General features: G+C 38.1%; 2 protein-coding genes across 4 annotated transcripts in view; both read right to left on the bottom strand.

Moving 5' to 3' along the window:
• elmo2 (engulfment and cell motility 2) overlaps window positions 1-6,262 on the bottom strand; it is a 36,134-nt gene extending 29,872 nt beyond the window's left edge. For 2 of the 3 annotated variants that reach the window (XM_016253739.1, XM_016253737.1), the window contains exons 1-7: window positions 6,048-6,262; window positions 4,602-4,693; window positions 3,776-3,816; window positions 2,289-2,361; window positions 1,898-1,948; window positions 1,635-1,804; window positions 990-1,089 (exon numbers count right to left, since the gene is read on the bottom strand). In XM_016253739.1, the coding sequence (XP_016109225.1) occupies window positions 990-1,089; window positions 1,635-1,804; window positions 1,898-1,948; window positions 2,289-2,361; window positions 3,776-3,816; window positions 4,602-4,688 (522 nt within the window). In that variant the 5' untranslated portion in view covers window positions 4,689-4,693; window positions 6,048-6,262. The other variant, XM_016253738.1, reaches the window with a different exon arrangement.
• Window positions 6,263-9,457: 3,195 nt separating this feature from the next.
• arfgap1 (ADP-ribosylation factor GTPase activating protein 1) lies at window positions 9,458-21,512 on the bottom strand. Its single transcript, XM_016253734.1, has 8 exons — window positions 21,487-21,512; window positions 21,300-21,411; window positions 21,157-21,213; window positions 19,374-19,406; window positions 16,456-16,512; window positions 14,697-14,756; window positions 12,482-12,558; window positions 9,458-10,783 (listed from the first exon to the last, which is right to left on the bottom strand). The coding sequence occupies exons 1-8, from the start codon at window positions 21,510-21,512 to the stop codon at window positions 10,537-10,539; spliced, it is 669 nt and encodes a 222-aa protein (XP_016109220.1). The 3' UTR covers window positions 9,458-10,536.
• Between the last annotated feature and the right edge of the window lie 2,760 nt (window positions 21,513-24,272).

The raw sequence follows: 24,272 nt of genomic DNA on the forward strand, positions 1-24,272 counted from the left end.
TTTTTCTGAAATATATACATGCATGTGTGTATTTATATATACATAATAAATGTACACACACATACTTTAAGTAAACAAAACGTTTTATTTTGGATCATGCAATTAATCGTTTGACAGCACTACTTAAAATTGACTGCTGTGATCAAAGCTGTATTTTCAGCATCATTACTCCAGTCTTCAGTGTCACGAAATCATTCTAATATGCCAATTTGTTGCTCAAGAAACATTTCTGATTATTATCAATGTTGAAAACAGTTGTGTTGCCCAATATTTTCGTGGAAACTGTGATACATTTTATTTTTCAGGATTCACAGATGAATAGGAAGTTCGAAAGGACAGCATTTATTTGAAATGGAAAAGTGTCACGAAATCATTCTAATATGCCAATTTGTTGCTCAAGAAACATTTCTGATTATTATCAATGTTGAAAACAGTTGTGTTGCCCAATATTTTCGTGGAAACTGTGATACATTTTATTTTTCAGGATTCACAGATGAATAGGAAGTTCGAAAGGACAGCATTTATTTGAAATGGAAATCTAACTGTAATATTACAAATGTCTTTACTGGCACATTTGATCAATTTAGTGCATCCTTGCTGAATAAAAGTTTTATTGGCTATAAAATATTATTGTACTGACCCCAAATTTGAATGCCAGTTTATGTGCAAATTATTAGTTGAACTGACTTATTAACTATATTCAGATTACATACAGTGATTGTGAACTTTAACTACAGCAGCAGCACTTATCCCTGAACCCCCATTATGTATGCATTTGCAATGCAAAAGGTCAATTAAAACGCTGAATGTATTCAATTAAATCCTGAAATAATGCATGTGTTGAAGAAAAACACATACTAGACAAGTTTCCCCATTTTCAGAGATTTTCAAGATCGAATTCCAGTAAAAGTAAAATGTTTTTTTTAATCACAGCATTTGAGAAAGGCTACTTCAGAAAGAGACAGACCTGTTAAATGTGTTTTACTTGCCTGTTTGATGAAGGACACAGAAATCAGATCCCAGGACACGATGCCATGATCCATGAGCTCCAGAAACGCTGTGAGAGTGAAGGCCAACATCTCTCCAAAACTGCAGACATAAAAGACAAATCACTCTACAGCAGCATCCCAACACACGTGTCTGAAACACACAGACTGCAACAGATTCCCGCGCTGCCAAAACAGGGTTTGCAACATATGCCACGGGTCCCAAATTTATACTTTTTACATCTCCTCTATAAGACAAGCACAATTTTAAACAATAAAGAAAGAGGATTTATTATTTTCCATTTCACTTACATTATATTTGTAAACAAGTAATGAGTTTTTCAGCTCGGAAATTCAGCTTTGATTCACAGGAATAAAAGACATTTTACAATAAATTCACATAGAAGACACTTATTTTAAATTCAATATAAATGCAGCTTTGTTGAGCAGAAGAGACTTCTTTCAAAAAACACTCTTAGTGCCCACAAAATTGTGAACGGTAGTTAACGTACATATTTATTCATCAGAAGGCAAGTGCTGTAGTATTTTTGGGATTGGCCTGTTACATATGAGCTGAGCCTCAATCAAGCCAAATATGGACAGTCGCAAACCCCTCACAACCCAACCGTGTGTACGTAGGACTCGTACTGTGTGCCGCTCTCCACCAGCCGTGCCAGCGTCGCCAGGCCTTCCATGTTAATGAACTCTGTGGCGAACGTGGGGTCAGCAGAGAGTTTGGCCAGCTCTTTCAGAGCCTCCAGACGCGCGTCAATCCCATGAGACTGGATGCGCTCCAGCAGCTGTCGAGCCGCTCGCATCTAACACCACAAAACACCACACACCAGTTAGGCCTACAGCGAGTCTACACTGCTGCTCTTCGTCTCAATCCAGCAGATTGCACGCAGACTTACAGGAGAGATGGCCAGTCTGAGGATGGTGCCGTTTTTAATATCACCGCGGCTCTGAAACACACAGACACATGGAGATCAATCAAACAACTGCAACACCTCACTATATGTCTGTATACAGTAGATCTGGCTTCATGAACACAGTCGAAAAACCTTCCCGTTATATTATTTATATGATATGAAATACATATATATATTTGAGAACGCATGTAATGTTTTTATTGTTGTAGTTTTATTGTATTAATTATTTAGTTACCAATGTGAAAATAAACAATGATCAAAAGTCAGTTCTGCATAGCAGACACTAAAGCATAATCATAATCTGTGCTGGTTATTAAAGACGAGTATCAGTGGAGCTCCGCTGCATGAGGATCTCTGTGAGAGAGAGTCTGACCTGTTCAGTGATGTAGAGCTGTGGCCCGTCAGCGTAACGCAGGGCGAACTGCTCTGAACTCGACAGAGACCATCTACAACACACAATTTCTAATGATGAGATATAATAATCGCTTCAGTATTGGCTTCAACCCTTGAAGGAAAATCAACTCTAAAGATGTGAAAAGTCTTAAACAGCACATTATAGGACAGAGTTAGAAGATTTATTTAAACACACATTCAACCATTAAGAAATTAGTCATGTTAAGTATATTTATTGTTTAAATTGACATTCAAAAGCTGGGATTTAGTTTTATATAAACAATCATTAGAAAACAATGTGCTTGATGATTTTGCATAAACAGCACAACAGTGTTTGGAAGATCATTGGAAGCCACAGAATGAAAAAAAAATAAGAAAGCTACTTTGTGATGTTTTATCTCAAAATGTTGACTCTTTTTGTTTGCCTTTTCTCAGAATTATGCATTTTTCTCTTGGAATATTTTGAGTGCCATTTTATATACCAATATTGGTTTATATCACAACGTAGATGTTTTTTTTCTCTCTCTCTCTCTCTGAAAAATGGTGAACTAAAATAGTAACATCTAAATTAACTGGCTTTATTGGGTCAATGTTTTTTTAGTATCACTGATATTATTTATAAATCAATTAATTATTTAGAAACTTAACTATAAACTCAGAATTGTGAGATGAAATGTCAATAAATTCAAAGAAAAAAAGTCTGTTTATATCTCGCAATTCTGAGATATACAGTGGGGCAAAAAAGTATTTAGTCAGCCACCAATTGTGCAAGTTCTCCCACTTAAAAAGATGAGAGAGGCCTGTAATTTTCATCATAGGTATACCTCAACTATGAGAGACAAAATGAGAAAAAAAAATCCAGAAAATCACATTGTAGGATTGTTAAAGAATTAATTGGTAAATTCCTCGGGAAAATAAGTATTTGGTCACCTACAAACAAATATCTCTGATATAAAAAATAGAAAGGTGCTTTACGATGAACAGGACGTGTGTCACACAAGTCCATTTGTCATCGAATGCCATTTCAGTTCTTATATTAGTTTGACTGTTTCTGAAAGCGTTTTTACACTGATTCATTCATTTGATATGAATCATCTGATCCGATCAAAATAATCATTTGAGATTAAGCATCATTCATTTACCGCATTATAAACATATTCATTACAACATGCTTACTAAAATATAAACCACACCTTAAAATGTGATAACCTGCCAAACGTTAACTTAAAGAGCTATTTCTAGCTGATTGAACCCCAATCAACCCCAGTTGATATAATATAAACCATTACTGGGACAGCAATAATCTCATGAGTTTGCAAATCTAGTCACTGAGTGATGTCACAGAAGTGCACAATGAGTGAAATAACACTAGAGTTATTATAAAGAGAGCGAGTGAGTTCATCTGTCTTGGCTTCAGGTTGTTCAGATGGATGCCAGGGTGAATTCAGTGTTTAGAGACAGACTTACCCATCACACACTTCCCTAATGATGGACGCCAGCGGCTTCTTCTGCAACACACACACACACACACACACATTACACACTCTGTCTTGTGAATCTCCAACAGCACATGGTTTCTCCTCAAATACTACAGCAATCACAGTTACTATTTTTACCTATAAACTCCCACAAATGTGACCCTGGACCACAAAAAAGGGTAAATAAGGGTCATAAGGGTACATTTTTTGAAATTGAGATGTATACATCATCTGAAAGCTGAATAAATAAGCTTTCCATTGATGTATGGTTAGGATCGGACAATATTTGGCTGAGATACAATTATTTGAAAATCGGGAATCTGAGGGGGCAAAAAAAAAAAATCTAAATATTGAGAAAATCATCTTTAAAGTTGTCCAAATGAAGCTCTTAGCAATGCATATTACTAATCAAAAATGAAGTTTTGATATATTTACGGTAGGAAATGTACTAAATATCTTCATGGAACATGATCTTTACTTAATATCCTAATGATTTTTTGGCATAAAAGAAAAATCAATCATTTTGACCCATACAATGTATTGTTGGCTATTGCTACAAATATCCCCCAGCGACTTAACACTGCTTTTGTGCTCCAGGGTCACAAATAAATGTCCTTCAAACAGGTTTCGCTATCTCTCAGTCATTATATCAGTATCTGCGTGACCAGCAGTATATCGATGTAAAATATCACCATGACACATTTTCGTAAGTGTGTGCAGTGAGAGGAGAAACAATCTCAGCAGGTTCAAACAAAAGCACCAGTTCAACAGCACATGTGTACTAGTAACACTGGTGCATGAGCAGTAAACAGTACCTGGTCAAATTCAATGAGTTGAGCATTTGCACCGGGCCACTCGATGGCCACCTTCACGATGTCTGATGGAGGCGGCATGGCAGGCATCGGCCCTGAAGGCGAAAAAACAAGCCATCAGACACAAGAGTCACTGCGCTGCTGCTTTCTAGTGGCTGTGCCGCTCTCTGCTCTCCCATTGGTAGTCAATGCATCACTTCCCTGCTTATTTGCATATCTGTCACTGCTCACAGAAACTGAATGATGTCCGGTGGCTGTGTGGCTGTGAATCGCTGTCAGTGTGAACGGCGCTCGCATCAGTATGCCACACACTGGCTCCAGAAGTCAATGACTGACATGCTTTCTTACAGAAATGCAAACAGATTTCCAGTTACAGCAACTCACTTTTGAGTCTTTATCTATCTTTATTTAAACACTTTTTGTCATGAGCTGACAAGATTCCATTTCATTTTTAATGCAGGTGTGAAAAGTCTGGAGTGACCCAAAAAAAAAAAAAAAAAAATAGGATTATAATTACAGAAAGACAGAGCAATTGTATTTCAGCTCAAGATGGTTCTTAAATATGTTGATTTGATGTTTTAACCAACAGAAAAACATTGCTTTTAACTGCCAAGGAAAATATGCATATCAGTTTGCATATGGTTTATGAATCTCTTAAGCCAGACTCTGGTAAAATAATAATAATGTAGGGTTTCTCAGACAGCAGTGTTTTGACAGTGACTGTCAATAAAGCATTGAATGACAGTAAAAAACAAACGCAATTGCTGATAGTTTATTGACTCAGCTGAGTATTTTTCTTTCTGCAAAGGAATTTTAGGAGAAGCATTTGAGGTAAACTGATAGCAGTGAAACATGATTGAAAATTGCACCCGGTCTACTTTACATGTTCTTCATCATTTCATGCACAGGTAACTTGCTATTTAAACTCTTGACTCATCAATTGAGTTGTATTTCCAAACAGACAGGATTCTGAGTTCTGTCATAGATGTAACGCCTAACCTGACTAGCACAGTGTGTGTGTCTTCTGACTGAGTTATTCTTGCAGATGTCAAGAGTTACCTGTAGCGCTGTATCTGATGAGCGCCGGGGTTTATGGTGTCATACAGTCATGTAACATTAGACGCGTTCAGTTCAAGTAACGATGAAAGATTGAACGTGGCGTTTAAACGACACACAATGACACTGGCACACATGAACGTTACTTACCGTGTTCAGATCGGATAATGGGCGTCGATACAATGCGAATTAAAATCGCACCACTCCTTTTGGTCGCGATTACACGCGTTTAACTCCGCAATCATCGCATAAATGCGTCGATCACAAAACGTCAAACTGAGAAATCCGCACAGAATCGACTGCTGAAATGCACGCAAGTGGCGCACATATTATTGAGAGTGTTTATCGCGATTATGGTGCGATGTGTCGTTTGCATCCGCGCGATGTTCTTACCCCAAACCGAGCGATGAAACAGCGATGTTGTGCTCGAGCTGCGGTTCAGATGGAGGCTGATGGGCGGAGTTTACGCCGTCACATCTTCCTCTTCATCGCCAGCACCACCACACTCTTCTTCATTCTGATGCGCACAATCATCTGTTATGAAGCTGATCTTTGTAATCAAGTACAAAGAATCAGAGATGCTTTAAACTGTAAGCGAATGATTCAGCCCTCCGTCTGATCCCGCCCACACCTCACACCAGCCAATCAGCACTCGAGCTGCGGTGATCGACGCGCTCAAGCCCCGCCCAATGATTCACTGCAGCATCAGCATCAGCAGCAGCAGCATCACTCCAGGACTAGATCTAGTTAACGACTACATGACTGGTTAACTCGAGACAGGTGGGTAGAGTAGCTGTAAAAGTACTGGAAGTATCAGCACTAATGTTAATAGCGACTCAAAAACACCATAAACTACTGCTGAGATTAAAACATATGGCATATGAAGAATGAATGAGTGTAGTGTATCTTCCGTTAAATATAAAAACACAAACGTTTACTTACACAGAATTAAGTATCAGCTATCATGTTAAAGATGAAAGTAATTCAATCACTGTCCCAGTTAAAAAAAAAACAGCATATGCTGGTTAGGTATGTTTTGACGCTGGGATGCTGGTTTATGCAGGTCCTTTTGCTGGTTTATGCTGGTCATGTGCTGGCAAAGGACGAGCATAAACCAGCAAAGGACCAGCATAAACCAGCAAAGGACGAGCATAAACCAGCAAAGGACCAGCATAAACCAGCAAAGGACGAGCATAAACCAGCAAAGAACCAGTTTAAACCAGCAAAGGACCAGCATAAACCAGCAAAGGACCAGTTTAAACCAGCAAAGGACCATACCAGCAAAGGACCAGCATAAACCAGCAAAGGACGAGCATAAACCAGCAAAGGACCAGCATAAACCAGCAAAGGACCAGCATAAACCAGCAAAGGACCAAAAGGACCAGCATAAACCAGCAAAGGACCATCTTAAACCAGCAAAGGACCAGTTTAAACCAGCAAAGGACCATCATAAACCAGCAAAGGACCATCATAAACCAGCAAAGGACCAGCTTAAACCAGCATTCCAGCATCAAAACATACCTAACCAGCATATGCTGGTTTTTTCAACAGGGGTATAAAGTGTTTCATCAAGTGTTTAATAATGCAGATGGCCAGTCTATCAGTGAAAGAATCAGTTATAAACCACAGCAGAGGAGACACATCATTAACACACATCAGCTCTCTCTTATAGGAGGTAAAATGGCATTTTGGGGTGCATGTGTGAGGAGTCATGTTTCAATCAAACTTTAACTTATACGTTTAACTTAATACGTAGTAATCGTCATGCACAGATACATACATAAAGTTTGGTTCGGTGGGTTTGTAGGATGACATCATGACAGTTCAGCAGTTTTCTGAGCGTAGACCAGCTTAAAAACATATTTAATGTTCTCTTATGTCCCCTCTAGATCTTCATTGTTTTTATAGCCTTTTGTCCTGCAAGTGGTTGTTATGGATACAGCTTCAGCATTTCTCTGCTGTCATGGAAACCAATGAATATAGCATCTATGTTTGGCCATATAAGCCCTGTGCTGGACTCGGCATCCATTTACTCCAGCATCCTCACGGCCCCACAGAGGAGAATGCATTCTGATTATAACATTTCTGTGCATGATTTCTCTGGGAGTTGAACACATGACCTTGGAATTGCAAGCAGCACACACTCTTAAAACACCGAACATCAGAATTTCAGCTGTGCGTTAAGATAACGTCTTACAAAACTTCAGTGTCTCTGAATTGTTATGAACATTACATTCATTCAAAATTGTTGAATATATTTCTGGACATATGTTAATGCAGGGTTTCCCAAACTGGGGTTTGCAAGCTAGCAAAACAATAAAAACAATCCAAATAAAATACTAACTAAAAATAAATATTTTATTTGTTCACCTGCATGTCATGTTAGCATTAATCAACATCAGAAAACTGTGAACATGCAAATATGTTGTTCAACAAGTTAAATGATTGAAATACTAGCTTAAAATTTAAGGGAACTTCAAGTTAATATTTTAGATAAAAGAGGTTCGGCTGCCAAAAAAGTTTGGGAAAAACAGTTAATAATCTTAAGAGTAATAGTTAATTCCAAAATGTGATCATTCTATCATCATTTATTCAGCGTCACATCATTCCAAACCTGTGACTTTCTTCAGTGGGACACAAAAAGTGGAAAAGCTGTGAAGGTCTCGGCAGTTCGGGGAGAGGTTAGCAGCTCATTCTACCAGAGGGGAGCGGAGACGGTGAAGGTTTTGGAAACACAGTGAAGGAACAAGGCGTCACTCGTTCAGTGACATTAGTTGGCTCATATACTTGTAGGAATGTATTGAGGTGGTGTTCTTCCAGCGGAAGTCCTGCAAGTCAGCATCAAAACCTAAAATCTGAAGCCAGTGGAGTGAGTTTAGAGTTTAGTCCATGTTGGCTAATTGAGGACCAGACATGTTTCCACACTCTGGATCATCTGCAGAGGTTCAATTTGTATTCACGGCATGTCATATTTACAGTAATTTCAAGATAATGTGACGCTCGACACGGAGCTGTCCGTTTCTATGGCAACACTATCATCACCAAAGGCTTGCAGAACTCGTAACTTTAAAGTTGGGAATGTTCTGAGAGTCACAACTTGGACCATGTGACCGCGGTACCACCTGACCACCCCAGATACATTTAGGTGCTAATTCAGAGTTTGAAAAGTTTAATTCAGGCACAATCTGAGGAGTAGAAAGTCACATTATCTCGAAATTACAGTAATTACAACATGGTATGAACACAGCTTTAGTAGTGCTAGTTGGCTAATACAGCATTTCAGTAGTCCAGTCTTGAAATGGACAAGGAGCTGAACTGCATATCCTGACAGGAATCCCATGTACCCTTATGATCATGCACCAGCGAGGCTGTTTAAGGAGAACAGGAGGGGACCAAACATTGATCCTTGAGGCACCCCATGTGACTCCGGCATCCCTCTTCTTCAGTAGATCTGCCTGTGAGCAGGACATCATGATAACAGCCAAAGCCTTTTTTTAAAAAAGTGTTTCAGTGAAGAGACTCCTGATTGCTTACTTTTCTCAAACCTTCACTCTACACTCACAGATGAATATCATGCAGTCACAGGACAGCCCAACCATCACATCACATCTGTCGTCCACACCATCTGAGATGAACCCAGCGTAACGACGGCATGTTTTCTTCCTGAGCTCTGATGCCATTAAACACGTGTTCAAAAACTGCACAGGAAACATCTTCAGATGGAAAGTCCAGCTGTCAATTCATGACCTTCTCATCAACATCAGGTTGAAGTTACATATGAGACCAAGTTCAGAAGTCAGGTGGTGTTTAAAGCTTTATTAACTATACTATTTAACTAACAGAATATAGTGTAGCTCACCCACGTTCCTCAGACACAGCAGGCATTGTTACAGTTCAAACATACATAGCAGAGATGTGTTAGTCAGGTACATCCATAAAGCAGTAGATGTCAATGAATTCATGAACACATGATGTGTGAATAACAGCAATATTCAATATCAAAGAGATTCGGGGCAAACTTGACAATACAGAAAACAACCACCTTATTACTGAGGTAAGGAGAAACATCCCGTTTAGCCGAAATCACAAATAAAAGAACAAAATAAATGAAAAACATGAATAAATAATGATGTTTGATGTCCAAGTCTTGAGTTTCACAGGAAATCTTTGAGATAATTTGTTCTTTCATGTAATCCAAGAGCTCATGAACAGCACATTTCACATCATGGACAACACGAGATAATATTACAGGAGGAAACAAACAAACTAAATACATAACATGATTATAAATGCCCAACACACACACAAAAAAAAAGAATATTAGTTGATTTCTATAAAAAGGCCATGAGGTGATGGATGATGAACTGAAGGATATTAACTAAAACGATGAAAAGCCCATGCGTCATGCTTCTACAGACGAACGTTTGGTTATGGTGATTACATCATGAACAGGAAGCCTGAACGATTTTGCTGATAAAAATGCATTTTTTTTTTTTTGAATAGGAATCTGTTTGACAGCTCATCATATATACACATATATAATGAACACATACATATAAAATAAAAAACCATGAACAAACAGGATTCTGTCATAACACAGGAAAGCCACTGCGATCTGAAGCTTTATGATCTACGGACCACAAACAGCAGATGACATGCAGATTTCTGCTGGTGTCAAATCCACTATAATATCAAACTTTATACTGTAATATTAAACATCTCCATCATGGACAGAGACATCAAAAAGATCTTTATCAACCTATTCTCAACAGAAACGAACAACGACAGGCGAAACGAGGGACACGTCCAGTCAGAGGTGTGTTTGTGATGCGTGTTGTACAGGACAGGCCAATGAAAGCAAACACACAAACCCTCTGCAGGTCTACCAGCCGCTGTTGTCCCAAGAGTCCTCGGTCGCTTTCGACGTGCTCTTCTTGTCCTTGTCATCTCCAGCTTTCTCCCAGTCGTTGTCCCAGGTGTCCCAGCTGTCTGCAGCACTATTCTTGTTGTTGGACTGGTCTTCTGAGCTCCTCTCTACAGAGTTGCCGCTGAGAGCCGAGTTACTACCAAAGGTTTCCCAGAAGTCGCGCTTAGGCCCCTGGTTCTGATATCCTTCTTCATAAGCAGAACTGAAATCAAACATGCAAAACAAACAACCGTGTCTTTTTTTTTTTTGGTGAATAGAAAGTTCAGAAGAACAGCATTTGCAAAGATTTTATTTTTTTCTTCACTAAAACTGTCTAGGTGACCTAGAGAAACCAGACTTGGTGGGATCAGCAGAAATCAGACACTAGGCGGCGCTATAATAAGGATATAATATAACTCTGCAATCGTAATCAAAATTATTTGTTTCCTCTGAATCCTAAGCCCTCAAACAACAAAATCTATATCTCAAATTTCCAGTTGCATTATAAAAACACATTATATATATAAAAAAATAAATAAACTAGGGCTGTCAAGTTTAACACGTTAACTTAATTAATTAGCTATGAAAAAAATAACGCGATTAAAATATTTTAGCGCATTTAATGCACTGGCCCCGCCTCCAGACCTGTATGTCATCTTACATTTCATATAGTTGTCTGCTGACAAATATGACTTAGGGCAACAACTCCCTATATGCCCTAAAATGAAAGATATTGGGGCAAAAATGTTCCTGTATGAGTTTTTGTCTCATATATTTATTATCACATCCGAATGCTGCTTATGTCCGAATACCACGAGTGCAAATGTGATTTTACAACAGTTCAGTAAACAAGAAGTTAATATTGTGTTATATTTTAAACACAATATTGTCTGTTTTTGCTCAATTTTGCAGACAAAAATATTACCTATAAAGCCACAGGCTTTAATATGACTATGTTTATATATAAAGTAACGATGAGGCAATAATAATTGGCCTCAAATAAAGTATCAAAACCAAGTAAATGGTTTTATTGAACAAGACTGTTAAATACATAATGCAATATGCCTATATTATAACAAATACCTGCAGAAGGTGTCAACGGCCTGGTGATGTTTCATGTATTTCAACGACGTTTAAATCTATTTAATTTTAATATTTGGCCACATGCGAAGTCAGAAACTTTTAGTTTGAAATCGCGATGTACAATACATCGCATATTTAGAAATATGTTGATGCATTCTCCTGTGTTGGCATAGGTTTAAATTATTTACGTTACAAATCAAGTGAGTTTTCCCAGATGAACGTTAAGCAACCCAAGAGTTTAGCCCCTTTCACACATACAGTCTTCACTGGTAAATTAACGTTAAGAGATCATGTGTGAACAGGACCTTTTCAAAAATACAGGTAAATGCATTCTGGCAATCATATCGTTCTTATGGAGATGACATGATTACTCTGAGCTGTTTACAAAGCTCCGCTGCTTTTTTAATAGCTTTTCTATGTAAATATGACGCTAGATGGAAATCTTTTACCACTGCGCCTCGCAGCTTTTTCAACGTGTCGCGCTCGAGACCAAGGCTTCTTTTCTATTCATCAGCTGCGACTCTGCAATTGGATACTATTATACGCGTCTCCTGTTTATAAGTGCAAAGACTTCTGATTGGCTAGTAATGTTAGTTTGGCTGAGAGTGAAAGCTGTGTTCCTCTCATACATTGGTAGGCGAACCAATGAACTCGAACGTAATATCAACAAGTGTTTTTAAATGTAGGATGATTATCTTTTTTTTCCCGCAGCCAAATGCCGCACGCCGCAGATCCGGCACGGTGCCGGAGAACTTTAAGCCCTGTGTATTGTACTTTTCCCCATAAATGTATGTTCAAAAATCATGAAGTAATAATAACGTAATAAATCTGTAATTACCCATCATCAGCGGCCTCTTGTTTCCCACCGAAGAAAGACGTCATGTCCTTCCAGCCTTTAGCGCCTGCACCCTGAACCTGCACAAACACACAGCGCCTCAACACCACTGACCCCCAACAATTCAACCACAAAAAACCAGCTGAACATGATTTAAGACCCCTTCACCCCGCCTCATAATCAAACGCACAGGAAGATATAATGACACAGTAAATACAAGTGACTTTATGGATTTAATCTCACTTTAGTTCCCAGTGTTGGTGCTGCTGACCTTGACTCACTTCAGTTCAACATAAAGAGCGTGTGTCATTAGTTTATGACTGAAATGAGAGTCTGGAGCAGCAGTGGATGTGCGCGTTTTTGTGACAAATGAGGACATAAATTTGTATAATGATAAAGGTATGACATAGGTATTACAAGGAGAAGGTGACTTTTCAGGACATTACCCCATGTCCCCACTTTTCAAAACGCTTATAAATCACACAGAATGGAGTGTATTGAAAATCTGAAATAGCAGAAAGTCTCCTGTGAGGGGTAGGTTTAGGGGTAGGGTTGGTGTAGGGCAATAGAATATACGGTCTGTACAGTATAAAAACCATTACGCCTATGGGATGTCCCCACTTTTCACAAAAACAAACCTGTGTGTTTACATGTGTGACCCATGCTGGCAAAATTAGTTGGAATGTGTCTAATTTTGAGCTACAGGCAAAAGAAGTGATAAAGGTGGAATTTGAGGTTTTCACAAAACGGAGTTCATTAAGCCCTCTTCTAGCAAGCCCAAAGCTCCAAATAGTAATTAAACACCTAAAATGATCTTTATTTGTACATTTTCTGAGGAGTGCCTTTTTCTCTGCTCACTGCTGCTGCTTCTCACCACAAGTGGTAGGACTATTGTTGCAAAGCGCAGCACTCCAGCTTTGTGAATATTCATATTGATTTCTCGATGAGATGAGTACAAACCAGTGAAATATGATTTTCAAACCCATGCTGATGAAAACAAAACGATCACACCGACTGACATTTGCAAAGCGCGTGCGACCTCCCTATAAAGTACTTTATTGCGAAATATGTCTTGGCGAGATTCACACAAACATAATCTGTTATGTCTTACATGAACGTTTAATTAATGGTTGGGGGAAAATCTGATGTGTTACATTATATTAGATTCATCCATTACAGTAGGTCTTAATTTAGATCTGTCTCAATGTTAATCAGCCATTAAAAGAAAAGACAATCACTCACTGCTCTTGGTTAAACTACGGTTTATTTGCATCTTTGTTCTGCTGCTTTGCTTCGGAATCTTCAGAAAAATTGAACTTGATTTTTCTCAAAATCAATCCTGCGGACTTTATCGCCTTCAAATGGCTGTAGCTCAGTCATTTTTTGTCCGATTCCAACAAGTCACATATCATTGAAGGTATTTTAATGGAGAATAAATCGAAATAGTTTTTGAAAATGCATGGGTCACATTTGCATTTCGTTCAGCTCATTCATTCTCTGTGTGAACAGACCAATGTATTAATTTATTGTTAATTTTTTTGCTTTGGTGTGAAAGGGCCTTCAAGTTATTTTGTTAAAAAGCAGTGATGTATTACTGTAAACATGACATGATTTTATTTTTTAAAGACCCCATGAACCGGTTTGCGTTTTAGGTTCTTTTAACCGTTTTTTTTTTTTAAGTTCTCATCTTTCCTATTAAACAGTAAGTTTGGGCAGAACATAACTGGGCGGCTCATTCTTCAGAGCATGAGACAAAAAAAACTAATTAGAGTCAACAATATTTCAGTCTGTTATTCCAGAAGAGAGATACTGTACGTATGAAAAGTGTTTATCTGCTAGGACTAGGAGCACAGAGAGCTGTAATCTGGATTGTTTGTTTGTGTTTAATGCCATTCCAGCTTCTATGGCTATTTTCATGCCGATAAATATGATAATTTATTTTTGCTAAAAACGCCAAAGTAATCTGGATTGTCATGGGGTCCTTAATACAAGCATCCATGGGTACTGACTGATTTCCACAGAGTCTTCTCATGATTACATAAGCTCTTTTATGTCTAGATCATCGTACTCACCACCGCAATCACAATGGCAGCAGAAAAAGAGAAAGAAAAGTGAGTTGAGACACAGAAAGAGCACAAGGGTTTCTCTCTGCTCACGATCAGCTGACGTGCGTCACTGCATCACATCAGATGATCGCGAGCAGCCGGCAGCCTCGTACCTTTGTGGCCAGACCTGTGATGCTGACGGCCATTTCATCAAACAACTTTCCATCCTTCACCTACATGAGTCAGAGCAGTGTTAGAGAGCATCAGACTGAAACACGCTTCTATGTCGTCTAACATTTGCACTGATCAGCAACAGAAGAACTAGCTTCATGATGGCATCTGTAGAGAGTTCATTCAGTGAGATCCACTGCTGATGCTGAACCTCACACAGAAACATTTCACCACAAAAAAATCTGATAAACATACGGTTTATGTGTAAGGCTACAATTTTTGACAGTTTATGCAAAATATCACTCTGGCGTAACAGAATGAGACTGAGGTCAGACTAATACTCCTGATTATAGTACTTGGTAGTGTATTTGGATGCAAAGCTCACAGTGAGCAGTCACTGGCACATCTTACCCTCACAGCAAGCATTTTGAGAAAAATGCTTTTTTAGGAATTTATAACTTTAATCTTAAAACTAAATTATTTATACAGAGGCAACTCACCACATGTATGATATACTCTACCATCCAAAAGTTTGCCGTCAGTAAGATTCATTTTAAAGGGGTCCTATTATGCCTTTTCACTTTTTAAATTTTAGTCAGTGTGTAGTGAGTATGTTTGGGCATAAAAAAGATCTGGAAAGTTACAAATCTCAAAGTCCACTCCAAAGGGAGATATTTAGTTTTTAAAAATCCCTTTTCAAGAACTACAGCAAACGGCTCGTTTGGACTACAGCGTTTGTTTTCCTGGCTTTGTGATATCACAAAGCGGTTCATTAGAATATCATTACAAATACTTCCCGCCTACAGAAATGTGAATGGTTGGGGGGTGGGGAGGGGCGAGGTTGAGTGAGTGCATCAGATGAGACGACGACGAAGAAGTGCTGCTGCAGTGTTAGTGCATCAGAGAAATCCAAGAAGAAGAGCTGCTGTGCTGTAGCATCAAATTTTCGGCATATCTAGAACAATTCTTACAAGTACAACACGACGTAGCTGGGTGCCGCGGACAGACGCCGAACGGCGCCGCCGGTGTGCCTACACTCACAGAAAATAATGTATTTCAATTTTAAAGACGTGGTGCGACGCGACGCTGCGCTTCCAAAACAAAATCAAGACTTTGTAAAAGAGCATAATAGGACCCCTTTAAAAGCAATTCAGTAAGACTGCATTCAATTGATCAAAAATTACAGTGAAGACATTTATAATGTTACAAAACGATTTATATTTCAAGTAAATGCTGTTTTTTTTAAACATTATATTAATCAAAGAAACCATATAACAAATGTGTGGGCAGCACAACTGTTTTCAACATTGATAATAATCAGAAATGTTTCTTGAGCAGCAGATCAGCATATTATACTGATTTCTGAAGATCATGTGACACTGAAGACTGGAGTAATGATGCTGAAAACACAGCTTTGATCACAGGAATACATGACATTTTAACAGATATTCACACATTTAAAACCATTTATCTGAATTATCTGTTTTTCATCAACTAAATGCAGCCTTGGTGAAAATAGACTTCTTTCAAAAACATTTATAAAAATCTTACCTGCCCTAAACTTCTGAACGTTGGCATGAATATTTTTAAACCTGGATACATTTACTTACTTTACTACAAAATGAGTTTTATCCAAATGTAGAAAATGTACTTTGGCATGATGAAAATCTTTCTGCGTCTCTCATTTACTGGCAGCGCTGTGAGAAACACACTCACTCCTAACTAGACTAGTTACATACTAGTAACAAACATGCTGGTTACCTTCTCCTGTGTGGGCCTGAGAACACTGTCATTTAACGTCTGTCCCAATTCAGAAGCCTGAGAGAGAAACACACGGGTGAACACACACTCTCACAAAACGGTGTATTTCACATGGTGTATAAAACATGAGTCACATCACATGCATGACAGACCATCAACACTGTATGAGGAGGCATGATCGGTCACATGACCTTCAAATGGACTGCAATCGGGAGTTTTTATTAGCTGCAGTGAATGGCGGGAATCAAGTGAAGTTATGATATGCATACTGAAAACGAGCAGCATCTGCACACTGAACGCCTGTCACATGTCGAGCATCTGACTCAGTGTTCTCACACACACAGAAACACACATGCGTGCAGCATGCGGTGAGCGTTACCGGCTCAGGTGGTGGTTTATAGCCCCGCAACTTCATCCACAGCAGCGGCGGCACAGACAGAATAAAGCAGCGTATATAAACGACAGACGGCAGAGGTCTTACTGCTGGACTTCAGGGAATAGTTCAGCCAAAAATGAAAACTTGCTGAAAATGTGCTTCCCCTCGGGCATCCAAGATCAGGATGGGTTTGTTTCTTCAACAGGTTTGGAGAAATGTGTCACTGCATCACTGTCTCAGCAATGGATGCTCTGCAGTGAATGGGTGCCGTCAGAAGTCCAAACAGCTGATAAAAACATCACAATAATCCACACCACTCCAGTCCATCAGTTAACATCTGAAGACAAAAGCTGAAATAAATCCATCATTAAGACGTTTTAACTTCAAACCATGACCTCTGGCTAAAATGAGTCCATAACCCATCATAACACTTCCTCCAATGAAATGTTTATATCAGTTGTCATTCTGACGGCACCCATTTACTGCAGAGGATCCATTGCTGAGCAAGTGATGGAATACTGAATTTCTCCAAATCTGATGTGAAGAAACAAATACATCTTAATCTTGGATGACCTGAGGGTGAGCACATTTTCATTTTTGAGTGAACTATACTTTTAACATGGTCTTCTGTGACCAGCGTTCCTCACATCACATAATCACCACTTTTCATTTAGATTATGATGGTTTAGTTCAGTATTTTCTAGAGGTGCAGCCCATGTGTTTGTTGTATATCAGCCCATGTGTGCCTGCATTCACACAGACTAGTTCTTCAGCATCTCACAACTAGTGTGTGTGTGTGCGCGTTTATTTTAATACGATTCAATAATCAATATCAGTTTGTTAAAGTGAAGATGGATCAAATAGCAGACCTGCCAACCTTGGAAAAATTTCTTGAGTACCATCAGTGTGACGGGATGGGGGGGTCATATATTCCTAGACAGCTACATTACATATTACCTGAAGCTCGTTGATGGCTAATGTCAAAATTGTAATTGCATAATGTGCACAATATAAGCTTTAAATGTTAAACATTTTCCAAAGGTTAGAATTCAGGGTCTGCAGTCAGTCACACACACCTTTGTGCTATTCCTGTTATACAGTATTTTAGAGTAAAGGATGCATCAACACAGTTAGTTGTATTGTAGTACAAGTTAGTATACAGTTAGTATATACAGTTATATATATATATATACTTTTTTTTGCGATTTAAAATGCTATTTAAAAAAAAAAAAAAAAAAAAACTCCTTGCATGAATCAATCAGATGGCGGGAGTGGAAAGGGGATCGAGCTGGATTTTCTGTTGTTGTTGATTTGTTACATATTACCTGAAGCTCATTGATGGCTAATGTCAAAATTGTAATTGCATAATGTGCACAATATAAGCTTTAAATGTTAAACATTTTCCAAAGGTTAGAATTCAGGGTCTGCAGTCAGTCACACACACCTTTGTGCTATTCCTGTTATACAATATTTTAGAGTAAAGGATGCATCAACACAGTTAGTTGTATTGTAGTACAAGTTAGTATACAGTTAGTATATACAGTTATATATATACTTTTTTTTTTGCGATTTAAAATGCTATTTAAAAAAAAAAAAAAAAAACTCCAGTACATATGTCTACTTTAAATTTATTTTCAGAGAAGTATTATTTTTATGAATTGGCCATTATTTAGTGCTATAAACACATGTAATGTCTGTTTCATTCATACTGGAAGCACTCCTGCAGAAAATCCACATATGCATCACAGAAGCACTAGAACTGATGACGCTCCAGGAAAGCCCTTATATGGACAAAGGCACTGCTGTAGCTGAACAAAAAGAATATAGAAACGCTTAAACTGATCAAACATAGACAATAAACACTCGACTGCAACAACGTATAGTTTATCAGTGTTTTTTAAGCCATCTTCGGTATTTTCATAATAATATATTTATACTCCATTGCTAATCGCCATAGCCTTTATTACAGTAGAGATTATATATTTCTGCGTCATTCTGTGATAAGAAGCTACATTAAATCACAAAAGGAACGTATTACTAACATTCAACTGATGTTGTGGAGTATGTTATAATTTTAAATTTTTGTTGGACAACAGGTTTAGAAATGCTTTTCATTACAAGTCATCTCAAGGGAAGATGTTTGGCGTGTGTTGCTTTGTCAAAAGCTCATTATAGCCGGGAGGCGTTTTCTCATCTCAGCGCGCAGACTCACGGACACACACAAATAGAGCCGGTTTGGAGAGAAATGAAATGCATGGATATCATTTAAACGCAAAACTGAAAAAAACACTTTGATTGGTCGATCACTTCTTTTGCAGTTGCTTGATTTGAGTACCACGGGTGGACGGAGGCGTCACCAGGTTTTGACGTAGAGTGACAATCGTACCAGCGTAATTTGAGGTCAAAATGCGTATCCGCTAAGCAAAATGCATACAGGTCGGCAGGTCTGAAATAGGTCAATTGATATTTTAAGCCAGTCCTCATAGAAAACAGACTCGAGTGATCAGATTGGAGAGGTTCACATCACACTGATGAGACGTACCTTCAGAGTTGCTTGGCTGGCCAATTTTGTGGTCTGTTAAGGACAGAAGATGAAAAAGTGTCTTTATAATCACAATCCCATTAGTTATTATACATGAGCAGCTGACACACACAAAGTCACAAAAATCATTCATCACAACTAATCATTAAACAGTCATGCTGTGTAGTGAATACACAGGGTTTTTCCTGGCTCAAAATGAGGCAGAGGTGGTATCCTCCTGATCATGTGCACAGATTGTACCCACCCTTTTGTAACAAACACTTTTTACATGCAACATTTTAGGTGTTCTAATAATTACATAATTGAAGAAAATGATAATTATCAAGTTACATTTTACAAAAACAAACCTGATGAACATTAAATTAAATACAGCATAACAGCTAAAAGTTATGACCTCCTTGCACTTTATTTCACTTCTTTTGGACTATTGAGCAGAAACACCCACCCATTGCCATTCTAAAGCTTGGAAGAGCATGGACAATTTTTAATATAACTTCGATTGTATTCGTCTGAAAGAAAAAAGTCATATACACATAGGATGCCTTGAGGGTGAGTAAAGAATGGGCTAATTTTCCCTTTTGGCTGAACTAACCGTTTAAAAGAGAGATTTAAGACAAATTATAAATGAAAAGGTGTCATTTTATTATTGCTTGGACAAAATGCTGCACAATTCTTTGAGAAACTGAAATATGTCAAATAACAAAACTAAATTGAAAATTTATAACACAAATAGGAAAAAAAAAATCTTCATATAAACAGACTGAGGTTTTACCTGTGCTCTTTCAGTTGAAAATTAGAGGTAACACTGCATTTTAATCATGATTCAAACAAACATGCTGCATACATGATGTTAAAATTTTTGAAATTTGAAGCAATAACAGGATTGTTAGCACTGTAGTTTTGTGAAACTGTTCTACATAAAACTTCATATACAATCTGAATGAAACCAAAACAGCAGACAGGCTGAAAGAGAAGAAAATTTACTCTCTGCCACCAGGTGGCGCTTATGGAACAGCAGCGATACAGCGTTTTCTAGGTTACCGCTGTAAACAAAGCAGCACTCTGCGTATGAACACTACTTTAATTTTGCATTATACATAAATCCTTCCCCCAGTTGTATCGCAATTCGTTTAACATCTCAACCGATTTGAATTGTAACATTTTTATCGGTTTTCAACCTAGTAACAAAAGCCCGTCATCAGAATGAGAGTGCGGGTTATGATCGCACAATATAAGTGACATGAGCATCGAATGAGCATCCTCCGAGTCAGAACAGCGATCGCGAAAGAGAAAACATACTGAGACAGTGCTGGAAGCTACTAATGCTCATGACATTGCATAATTAAGTGGAAAATGAACAGAATGATGATTCTGTCTAAAGAAATGTAAAGTGAATATGTGTTAAGATATCAGTATTTCTTCAAATGTGCACTTTTGGACTAAAAGCCCTAATGGACGCTGTTCAGTGATGCTTGCACGTGATTGTCTGCCTGAGTTTTGCTACAACCAGAGGCGGCACAAAATTTGACAGAGACGGCCGCCTCATAATTCTCTATGCAGGAGAAACCTGTCAGTACTCCGTTTGACAGACACAACACACAGAGGAGCCACATTATTAACACCAACTTCGGTGTCTCACTGCTTCATAAAACATATTCAGGGCACAAATATTCCTGATCTAGCAACTCAGATCGGCTGCTGTCATCCTTCACTAGCAGGTTTAGTGGTGTGATGAAAATTAGGTGAACAGTTAATCTGTGTGTGTGTGCAGCAATGTACTTACACTGTCTTTAGCGACCGACGCAAACTTACTGGCTCCAACGGTGAAGCTGCTCCAGCCCTGAAACACACACGACACAGACAACGGTAACGATGAATGACGGACCGACCTTTGTTATATCAAAGCTGCTGCTGCTGCTGTTTTACCGAGTAGATGGAAGACATGGCGTTGTTCACGAAGTCTTCATCTTTCTTGGGCGGGTTGGGAGTGTTTCCAAATCCTACATATCGATTATCCTGCGCGCCGGACGCTCCGGCACTGAAACACCACAAAATCACAACAATATTCACACACATGAAATAATACAATCGTACAGACGCGTGATGTGGATACTTGCTGGGGTGAGGGACCATCCCCATCCCCATCTAGAGCTTTCTGTTTATTTGACTGTCAACATGGAAGACATAAGCTTTTGAGTCATGTGACTGCAATGAAGCTGCTCGATTATCGACAAAAAAAATACAAATAATAATTATCACAACCATTTTAGTCAATATTGAGATACGTACAAGTATATAAAAATTTATACAACAGTTCTTTCTGTTCCTCGAATCTGATTGGCTGATAAAGAGTTTGATATTAGCGTGATAACAGAGCTCCTCCAACCGCTTCACCATTTGGACCACTCCGCTTGCCGTATTTTTCACAGCGAGTGTCATGGCGGATGCCCAAATCCACTATAATTTAAGAATAATACTGTTTTTGTGTCACAGAATGTAGTTTTAAGAGATTTTAATGCAAGAATGTACTTGTTTGGACTTCAAACATGTGGTTTGTTATTGTTAATAAAGATAACCAGGGCTTGACATTAACTTTTTTGTTCACCGGCCACTGTGGCTAGTGGTTTTCCAAATTTACTAGCCACTCAGCATTTTCACAGGCCACAATTTTGCTATTGGGAAATTACGTTTTATATGACTTAATACCGCATACAAAAATGTATTTAAATTGATTTCCAGGTCATTTTTTTCATATTTAAAAGGGCATACCGTATTGCCTAACCGTATTAAATGCATGCATCATCTTTCATATCAACTTATTACATTTTATTAATAATTCACTTAATATAATAAGACAATATAGGGCTGTTACCAATCATATGAAATCAGTATCTACAAAACTGATCTTTCCACTGCAGAAGAAACAGAAGTGACTGGAGTGGCATTCAGATGCATTTACATCAATGTAACGGAAATATAGCACGAATGCATTTACACTGTAAAATTATAACAGCATAATGTAGTGAGCTTGGCGTTTTAAAATATATACACACACACACACACACACACACACACACATATACATATATATATATATACACAAATATGAAACGTTGGAAAAAATGCAAAGATAAGCTACTATGGAAGTAAACCGCCAGTAGGTGGCAGCATCTTAATTAATGAGTCATTGAAGCATGCCTTCAAACGATTCGTTCAGACGGCCAGAAGTGCCTGTCTTTATGAATGGACCACTGAATCATTGACTCAAATGATTCAAAATTCAAAAAGACGAATCATTCAGTAACGAAACACCGCTGTGTGTTGCTCAGACTTTTAAATTGAAAAATTCTAAACTGCAGTTTTGAACAAGGAAGTTATTTTTTCTTTCAAAAAGCTTGTACGCAGCCAACGAATGCACCGAGCTGATAACAGAGCTCCTCCAACCGCTTCACCATTTGGACCACTCCGCTTGCCGTATTTTTCACAGCGAGTGTCATGGCGGATGCCCAAATCCACTATAATTTAAGAATAATACTGTTTTTGTGTCACAGAATGTAGTTTTAAGAGATTTTAATGCAAGAATGTACTTGTTTGGACTTCAAACATGTGGTTTGTTATTGTTAATAAAGATAACCAGGGCTTGACATTAACTTTTTTGTTCACCGGCCACTGTGGCTAGTGGTTTTCCAAATTTACTAGCCACTCAGCATTTTCACAGGCCACAATTTTGCTATTGGGAAATTACGTTTTATATGACTTAATACCGCATACAAAAATGTATTTAAATTGATTTCCAGGTCATTTTTTTCATATTTAAAAGGGCATACCGTATTGCCTAACCGTATTAAATGCATGCATCATCTTTCATATCAACTTATTACATTTTATTAATAATTCACTTAATATAATAAGACAATATAGGGCTGTTACCAATCATATGAAATCAGTATCTACAAAACTGATCTTTCCACTGCAGAAGAAACAGAAGTGACTGGAGTGGCATTCAGATGCATTTACATCAATGTAACGGAAATATAGCACGAATGCATTTACACTGTAAAATTATAACAGCATAATGTAGTGAGCTTGGCGTTTTAAAATATATACACACACACACACACACACACACACACACATATACATATATATATATATACACAAATATGAAACGTTGGAAAAAATGCAAAGATAAGCTACTATGGAAGTAAACCGCCAGTAGGTGGCAGCATCTTAATTAATGAGTCATTGAAGCATGCCTTCAAACGATTCGTTCAGACGGCCAGAAGTGCCTGTCTTTATGAATGGACCACTGAATCATTGACTCAAATGATTCAAAATTCAAAAAGACGAATCATTCAGTAACGAAACACCGCTGTGTGTTGCTCAGACTTTTAAATTGAAAAATTCTAAACTGCAGTTTTGAACAAGGAAGTTATTTTTTCTTTCAAAAAGCTTGTACGCAGCCAACGAATGCACCGAGCTGTCATCAGGAATCACCCTTAACAGATGAAAGGATAGTACGAGCCTAAAGGACATACAAACTAATGATTTATTGTGAATATGAGATTGATCTGAAGAAGGACTGCTGGATCAGATGCAGGTAATCACGATCGATCTGTCAATCTCTCTCTCATAATACTCTACTATACATAATACATCGCTTTTAATACAGTAATACAATAAGCTTTTAATGCAGCAACTCAACGTTCCTTCGTTATTAGTTCTAAAGTGACGTTTTGGAATTAGTAACGGAGACTTGGGCTCAGCTGTTCAACTTTAGATTTGAATCCGTGGCGGAAGGAAGTAGTTCTGCACTAAAGAGGGTTTTTAAAGACACTCCGTTGTTATTTTTTTTTATGTATTTACACACTCGTGCTGTCGAACTGTTGTATAAATGCA

The sequence above is a fragment of the Sinocyclocheilus grahami genome, unplaced genomic scaffold (assembly GCF_001515645.1).
Source record: "Sinocyclocheilus grahami isolate Dianchi unplaced genomic scaffold, SAMN03320097.WGS_v1.1 scaffold1199.1, whole genome shotgun sequence".
Taxonomy (NCBI): domain Eukaryota; kingdom Metazoa; phylum Chordata; class Actinopteri; order Cypriniformes; family Cyprinidae; genus Sinocyclocheilus; species Sinocyclocheilus grahami.

Bases quoted from the DNA above. Each gene is read 5' to 3' on its own strand.
- arfgap1 (XM_016253734.1), bottom strand. From the start codon at position 21,512: ATGGGGATGGTCCCTCACCCCAGCAA. The intron at 21,412-21,486 runs GTATCCACATCA...GTGGTGTTTCAG, and splicing joins ATGGTCCCTCACCCCAGCAA to TGCCGGAGCGTCCGGCGCGC. The intron at 14,757-16,455 runs GTAACCAGCATG...TGACTCATGTAG, and splicing joins TCAGGCCCACACAGGAGAAG to GTGAAGGATGGAAAGTTGTT.